At 36.8% G+C, this 8,741-nt stretch overlaps 1 protein-coding gene across 1 annotated transcript in view; it reads right to left on the bottom strand.

The window, feature by feature from the left end:
* The window catches only part of LOC104548171 (ubinuclein-2-like), a gene marked incomplete at its 5' end in the record, with an annotated part of 27,640 nt that extends 21,224 nt beyond the window's left edge, over positions 1 to 6,416 (bottom strand). Inside the window, 2 exons of the mRNA XM_010194113.1 lie at positions 4,567 to 4,659; positions 6,334 to 6,416. Coding sequence (XP_010192415.1) covers positions 4,567 to 4,659; positions 6,334 to 6,416 — 176 coding nt within the window. The remainder of the gene's footprint in view (positions 1 to 4,566; positions 4,660 to 6,333) is intronic.
* Positions 6,417 to 8,741: the final 2,325 nt, after the last annotated feature.

Here is an 8,741-nt window from a genome sequence, read left to right as displayed (position 1 = left end):
ACACAAGATGGACTGCTTCTCTACAGAAAAGTAAGTCAAAAGAGAAAAATATTAATCTGGTACTTGCAGATGTGAGATGTCTGAGTTTTCAAGAAGTTCAGCATTCATAAAACATAACTGAAGAAAAACATATTAAGATAAAATTCTTTGAAGTGCAAGAGCCATCCGTCACCTCAGTTGATAGGACTGGACATGAAATGGTTACTTGGGTAACTTAAAGTCAGAAGCTGCATCACAGACTGTGGGCTCACTTACCTCCAGGAGACAGTAAACTTCATTGTAATCTGTAAGTGCTTTCCTCATGTGAAAATTTTATTGTTAAATCAAGTCAAGTAAAAACTCATACCCAAATCAAACATTCAGGAAATCTAAGCTTACAGTTATACAAATGGGAATCTGCTTAGGATATAAGGCCTAGTTTTCTGACTCACATATATTGTCAAAATTGCCAATATAAAAGACTTAAATGATAACATTCTTGAAAAGGCACCACCTTCACGAAAATTGTAACCTGTGTACTTCCATGAATTCGAGGAGACTTGCTGCTGAAGTCTCCTACTAGCCAAATGAATAAAAGCAGGATTCAAATTGTAACCTGTATTCAGACGTATGAATACATCTGAACCACTATATGTATAGTTAGAGAATTTCCTTCAGGCCTGATTCTACCGAGTTATATTTAAGGAACTGTGTTAAAAGTCCATATGATCAAGCTGTTAAGGATGCAAGACCACAGCAGAAGAACTGATGGGATAATCTGCATCAGTGCTTACTATGCAGCAGTCCAGGGAAGTTTCACCACTAAAGCTCTGAACCTTTCCCAAACAAAGTTCCTCTAGCCTTTTAGTCCCAGAACATAAGCAGTCACGATACCAGAGCAAATTGAGATGTCTAGTTCCTGAGGCTGCAAATAGGACTCACACAAGTGTTCAGAAAACTCAAACATGAGTTCAACAAATTAACCGTGACATGTAACCTAAGGTTTAAACAAAACTTTGCCCAACAGGAATACAATGCCAATTTTTGAAGAATCTCCTAAGGGCCACAGCAGAGTCTATAAAGCAGTAAACCCAATCTATATATTGGGCAAGTTCATAGAAGCTATAAGGAACAGTAAAGAATTTTGGTAAAGGAAGCAGTACTTCAAATGCTTTAAAAAAGGTCCAAATATCTTGAAAGACAAGAAACTATTATGGGATAAAAAGGAAGGTCCACTCAAATTAATGTCTGGTTTAAGGCTAGAAAAGAAAGGGTAGGAAAAAATATTTCATTTTGGCAAAGAAAGTAATCAGTGAAATCACCAAGGAATGTGTATTAATTCATCTTTAGAAGCAACAGAGAGCACTAACAGTTGAGGAGGGTGAGATGACAAATTACTGAGGATGGTAAATAAAAAAAAAGACAGCTGAAGAAACACTGAAAGACCTCACAGTTGCTCTGAATTTAGTATAATAAATCATCAATTGAATGCAGTATCAATAAAAGCAAGGTAATTCACACAAAGGAAGTGCAACCCAAACAGGAAAAAAAATACAGCGTGCTCCCAAATTGTTATGCTGCTTGGGAAGCACTGGAGTTGTTACACACAGCACTATGACACTTGCTCAACAATCAAGAATGATTAAAAAAAAATGGGATTTCTGAAAAAAAGGAACAGAGAACAAAACCAGAAGTCATCACTGTATCACCGATAAATCAGGACATCCTACCATTAATATCCTTTCATTTAAAAAAAGAAATTAGAACAAAAAAAGAGAACAGTAAGCCAACAAGGATGTTTAAAGGTAAAAACCACTGCTTTAACAGAATGTTAAGACACTTCAGCTGGGGAACAAAAGGGCTGAGTTTAGATGACAGCATCAGAATCACACACAGTGTGTGGAAGAACAGAAAACATTTCACTGTTTCTTATAATACAGAAACTATAGAGCATCAGGTGAACTCATCAAGTTTAAACAAAAGTATGTTTTCACATGACACAATCATCATGGTACTCAAGTGCCATATCTCACAATGTGAAATTCAGTGAACTCAAAGTCATCTGGCAAGTTTACGGCAGAAAACTATACAAAGGGTAGCTAAACACACAGCTTTTGGCTTTGGGAGAAATAAGCCTCAGAATGCCAGACAGGCAGAGTGAAGTAATATCAATGCACACTTACTCTGTTATACTTTCAAGTATGAGATTCCATACTCCAGGACTATGCTGCCATCCATTAGATGGGCCTTTGTTTTGATCCAATAAATAATCTTACATTGCGTACTATATTGTCAGAGATTCAATATCTGCTTTTACAACAGTGTTTGATTTTGTCTAGAGAGTAACAGTAATCAAAAGAATGAAAATGGGATTCATTCAGAACAGATTTTTATAGCTGTGTTTAAAACATGCAGCAATTGCAAAAAAAGTTCTGAATAATCAAGTAATCAATGGTACATTAACTTCATGCATCTTGTTTAAAAAATACATTTATTCATAGCTTTTCTTCTTAGTAGCTGCAAGATATATCGAATACTGTACTGATTTGACTATAAGTACAGAAATCTATCTGAAAAAAGTAAGAAGTCTTCAAGGAAGACTGTTCTCCACGCACCAAGTTTTTCAGCAGTACTGCCACATTATCATTAAAAAGACTGTTTGACTCCCTTTTAAAATGGATATAGATGCATAATACCTAACTAGTTTAAGGAGGATATAGTACTTCCTGCAAATAAAAAAACCCAAACCTCTACTGCTTTCTCATACCAAGCAGTGATTACTTTTACACTAAAGCGCTGTGAAAGTGAAGAATGAGTACCTACTTCACAGGATCCCTGTTCTAGTTTAAGCTAAGGAGCAAACATCTCACCACAAGAATAAGATGATGCCTGGATGTTGTCAGAACATGAGCAACTGGACTGGGTCAGCGTACAGAGAATTAATCTGAGCACGGAATGTAAGTAGAAACTGATGGTTCTCATATTGGAGGAGAGGAAGGACAGGGAATACCTAACACAAGAACTACTAATCCCTCACCAGTCCCCATACTCAGCAGCCCTAACCTAGTAAATTGTTCTTTATATAGAAGACATCCCAGGGATTTTACAGGGGCTGAGGGTAAGATATGGCAGAAAATGAGAGAAAGAACTCAGAAGTGCAAGTAGTAGTCAAGATACAAGTACACCATAAATTTATACTGTTGTAAAATGATAGTTCTTGTTACCTACTGCCCTCTAATAGCTAAAATTTGCCCTTTTTTATGACTACTGAGCACTGAACTCAAGTTTTCAAAAGTCTAATAACTCCATGTATTGTCCATAAATATACATGTTTAACTTTGATGTATGCATAAACGTATAAGGAAAATTAGACTGCTTCCACTACCACTCCTTCCTACATATATAGCTTTACATGCGCTACTCTAACTTATCTGCTGTGGTTTAACACTTGTTTCAGAACATTATAAAATCTTTAACTTGTATTATAGAAATGAGTTTTCTAGAAAAGTACAGTTGAGACATTTTTCTCTCAAGTTCAAAAATTAATTTATCATTCAAATGAAAAGCACAGTGTTCAGTAACTGCTTTCTCAATTCACTAGGTATACTGCATTTCGCCAATCCCTCCAAAAGATGAGAATTATTCTTTTCAGTTTAAGGATTTCTTTTGTTATGTATCACAGCCAACATGTCCTGGAATAGTAATTACTTCCACAAAATGTATAGACCAGGCACTCAGAGGAATCTGCCTTTGCCAGAAAAAAAAAAATCCAAGTAAAGAAAACAAGAAATATTTTTAATACGTATATTAATAGCAAAAGATACAAATGACTGCTCTCGTTTCCTTTCTTTATTATTGAGGTGCTCTACTAGTAATCCAGGATAACAACGTGCCTAAGCACGATGATGAGTTTTGCTTGCCAGCTCAGAATTAATCACCCAACCCTACCCATATGAATTCTTAAAGACCTGTTTGGGTGTGGTTTTAGTCAACATTTTCTGATTTCTACCTTCATTTATTAGCGTAAGCCTCTTTATGTTACTACCTAGTGTTGTCCAAGTCATTCATGCTACAGTTTCAGGAGTCAGCAGAGTATCTTTAGACAGAAAGAAGATAAACTCATCAAGCAATGATACAATATTCAACAATAACTTCCTATGGAAGCACTCCAAACTAGTCAGAAATTCATCAAGATTCATCAGTATTTAGCCCAAACAGAAGAGCTGTTCAATAGCGCACAACAGCATTACACAAAAACTTTCCTCCAGCACAGTATTTATCATGAATATCGACCTACATCTATTACTCAGTTGTATTTATATAGGAAGCTTTTCCAAGAATAGCTTCACAAGCTATAACATCCTATAGACAAATCTATTTAGCAGACTTGTCTAATAAGCTTGTAGCAGGTTCAAGCTACTTAAATGAAATATAATGAGACAGACAGCTCTGGTATGTACAGAAGCCATTTGACATTACATTAACAACCCTATTCAGGAAAAAGAACCCTGATGTTAACATATCTGCAGAATCATAAGTTATCACTATTAAATATTTCTGTATTTTAATACAGGTACAGTAACTCACATATTTGGCCTCGAACTTCTTGGCTAGCATCTCTACTTCATGCCGCTCACGTTGTTCATCATTAAATGGATCTTCCGAGTGAACCGATTTCTTCTGAAAAATGCAAAATTTAAATATTCATTCCATAAGAAGCACAGAGGACATTTAATAAAAATCAATTACATGTCAATAAACAATGCTCTGATGACCAGGTAGTCAGAACTTATACTAAGAGAGTCCAAGTACTTACTTTTTTCTCTAAACAGTTTATTCACTAAATTAGTTTGACATGTTTAATTATCATTTAGTTTCTTTTCTTCTAATGAGAAGAAACAGAAAAGTTAAGAGACTCAGATTTATATTTGCCCAAAAGCATTCCACTACAACCTCAACTGAAAGTGTAAGCATAAGAGAGAACTATTGCCATTTGAGGTGCAAAGAAAAAACTCTCTCTAAATGCAACTCCTTTTCACCTCTGCTTCCACTGGTGCCTCTTACACGTGCTATGATCCTTCTAGACACCATACACAAGATGTACCTGATACACCAATCAGCAACCAGAAGACTAAAAAGCTCAGTAAGTTAGAACCATAGCTAGTAATGTAACTCCTTTAACTCTCATACTGTTATTTCTTTCTTTCAGATAATTTCAGTAATCGTAGCATGAATTCTACAAGATTGCCACTAAGGCAGCCACAGTGACAGAGATTTAACATTCCAGCTGTACAAAGAAGCTCTTTCTCTCTTTTTGAAAGAGGTTTTCACTGACACAAAGTCAATCAAGGGTATACATAGGGTTGTTGTTTTTTTTTTAAATAAGGTATAGCAGAAAAACACGGCTGTCTTTTCAAATTAGAGTTCACATAAAATACAGCAATTGATGGAAGGGGGAAGATACTAGGATGCTAAAATATGGTGGAACAGAGTTTCATTTTACAAAACTTTATGGATGGCAACTAACTTTACTGCACACAGGCATCAATGCACATCAATGAATAAACAAAGATTTATGGCAGACTAAGAGAGAACAAAAAGCAACACTAAGTTCAGAAAAGCAAGATCCTTCTTCCACAGTATGAAAAGCCAATGTTGACTAAATGGTGACCAAACAGCAATAAAGTAGCTCAATAGTATCAAGACCAACATAACGAAGAAGGTAAGCTGAGCAAAACTGCAAATATCACATAATTATCTTACATTTCTAAACTAAGTACTTATAGAAAAAAAAAGAGGTTATAACTGATCTCAAAACATCTAGTAAGTTACACATACAATTCCTGTAGGCATAACTAAATATAAAATACTGCTCCATTTGTGCAACACTGCTTTCCTTGCGTTTAGCTGGGAAAACCTATTCTACACCTTCTGCTAAAAAACATGTGATTTTTTGAACTGTGAAATGAGACAAGGTTGAGACCAGAAGTCAAGTAAAATTCAGTACTTAAGTGTTAACTTGCCTCCCTCCACCAAACCCTCAAAGCTGTAGCTGTCACTTTAAATAGTTAAGCACTATGGAAATCTCATATTCAAGCAAGCTTTTCTTCTGACAGCTTCTAAGAGCTCTGACGGACAGCTCTATTGGACTTTGCTGTAATTTTAAGAGATTACTACTTCAGCACCTTTACAGTCTGCTTGACAGAAGCAAGCTTGGCCTCTTGGATCACCCATTTTGAGTTAATTTTTCTGTACCGAGCTTCAATTTCACAAACAGAAAGGGGAGCACACTTTCACTTCTGACAGTTTTTAAAAGGCAAATAAACTCTTCAACCACACCACCTTGTTACTCACGTCCAAATGCTTCACATAAATAATTCCTTCCAAAAGATTAACTCTACCAATAACTCCATCAAAGAACGTTCTCTTTTTCAGGGCTAAAAAATTGGACAAGGACAGCACAAGTCACGAATGTAAACATTTCTACTAGCTTCCGATTCAGGCTAGGAACCCAAATTCGGAATTTTAAGGAAAAAAAAAAGATGTTGCACTCATCCTGTCAAGTAAGTTTTGGGATTCTCTACCATTTCATTAAGAGACCTATTAAAGCAATGTTTGAAGTTATTCCTGTGCATCAGTCCTTCCGCTCCCAGAAGAGCCAGGCTCCTGGAGAACCTTTTTGGTTGCTCAAGTTCCAAGCTACACAAGATAGAAAGACAAGCTCTTAATTTTGTAATAATGAACTTTAATGGGAATAGTTATAAGGAAGTTGAGTGACTTAAGGGATAAGGAATCAACAACTCAATCTTCACACTACAAAACCAGTTTGCATAACTGAGTTTATATGAACTGTTAATTTTAAACTGAATCATTGCTAGAAAAAGAAATAAAATCTAAAACATCACTTAGAACTACAGCATTAGCTGCTGACTAGTCACTGCCTACTTGGAAAGAACAAATCTCAGAATCTGCAGAAAAGTGGTAGAGGGCAGGAATTTCTTGGTCAAGCTTCATTTTAACAAGGTAGTTTTCTCTACTGCATTAACTGGTGTAAATCACCACAGCTATTCCACTCCACAAGCAGAATCGTCTTTTCTTTCACAATTTTTGCTATTTTAGGACTTTGAACAAGTTACATAATATATCGGTCTGAGAACAACCAGGGTAAAAGACAGATTTCTGTCATCCTAAGCCTCCTACACTGTGCAAATTCTCCTCTTATATTTAACTATGAAGGAACCAGTGTGCACTAATTTTACTGCTGGATAAATCTCATACTGATTACTACAAGATTTGAAGTCCTCCTTACCATATCAGAGTAGCTGTTCCAGCTTGTACCATATAGCAAGCAAGAAGTTAAACTGACAGGCCAAGTACACATCAGCTTTTAAAGAATAAGAGTCCAGAATCACTTCAAAAGGATCACAATTCATGACACTGTTTTACCTAATCAGCTGATTGTTCCACACAGTCCAGCAACAGACAGGCCATTATGATCCATTCATTTCAATCTGGACTCTACAGAGTGCTGAAAACCATACACAGTTTCTTATGAAGCATTTCTAGCACCATTTCTACCCTAAAAAGCACTCTCTGATTCCAATTGTACCAGAAATCCCCTACATCAATGCTCCCACACAGAAGACATGGAATTTGCATCAGCACTACATACAAAAGCCATTTTTCCCCGATTATGTGATTAACATATTACCAACCTACAGAAAAAGGCCGTTATGGAACTGGGAACTGCCAAGGGGAAAAGCCAACCTCCACAGACTGAAGCATTTCTGAACACTAACACAATTTGCACTTTCACACAGGAACCACTCAGGAGGACGGCACTTCACAGAGAAGCACCCTTATACTGCACCAGTTCAGAGGAGTCTCAACTGGCAGCGTTTGCCCACAACAGCTGTAGGACAAGATGAACAGAAGGAACCTTTTAACTTGCATCAGGTGATCTCAGATGGATTAAAATCACAATCATTGATTTTTCTGTCTTCCACATTTGAACACAATCCCTCCTATGACACAACTAAAAGTGAGCAGGCTGCTAAATACAGCTACAGCATCATCACCACCTAGAAACACTGTGGTTTGTAAAACCTAAGTTTTAACCATTCTCAAGTTTGTGCTGGATGTAAAAAAATCCAGTGGTGACATCAGTACCAGTATCTGAGGTTTGCTTTTATCACCAGAACCATCACAACCTTCTCAATAGTTATCTACTTCCTTACTCCCTGCCCTTTCCGAGATGTAAACTTTCTCTAAAATTGTCTGTAATTCAGAATTAAAAGCCACAGCTATATACACCAAGTGCAACTTCACCAGTATCCTCAACTCACTAAGAACAACTGAGCGTGACCAGTTTAAGGACATGCATCTCCTTCCTACTCCTACCCAGAACACTGGGTCCTGCTGATTGGCTCATGCTGTTTGCTTCTTAAAAGTTGTCTGCACAAGCTCTTCTCTTTAAAAACCAGAGTAGTTCAAGTACCAAAGATTTTCTAGTTGGGAGGAATGGAAAAAGTTCTTTTTTTTCTTGAATCAAGTTCTTAACGGTTACAGGTGAGGTTTAGGTTCAACAACATTAACTCTCATTTAACCCTGCCCCCCCTCCAAGATTGCAGAAATTAATCTCCAAGTCTGCTAATGCTCACTTCACTGCTTCTCAAGGCTTGTGGCAGAGCCAGGCTAATAACTCTTCATTTACCTGCACACAGCCTACAGACAATCCGGAAAACAGACCGGTGTGGGAAGTT

This window comes from Mesitornis unicolor, unplaced genomic scaffold, assembly GCF_000695765.1.
Source record: "Mesitornis unicolor isolate BGI_N332 unplaced genomic scaffold, ASM69576v1 scaffold41991, whole genome shotgun sequence".
Taxonomy (NCBI): domain Eukaryota; kingdom Metazoa; phylum Chordata; class Aves; order Mesitornithiformes; family Mesitornithidae; genus Mesitornis; species Mesitornis unicolor.
The sequence above is the reverse complement of the archived record's forward strand: the minus strand, read 5'-3'. Positions and strand labels throughout refer to the sequence as shown.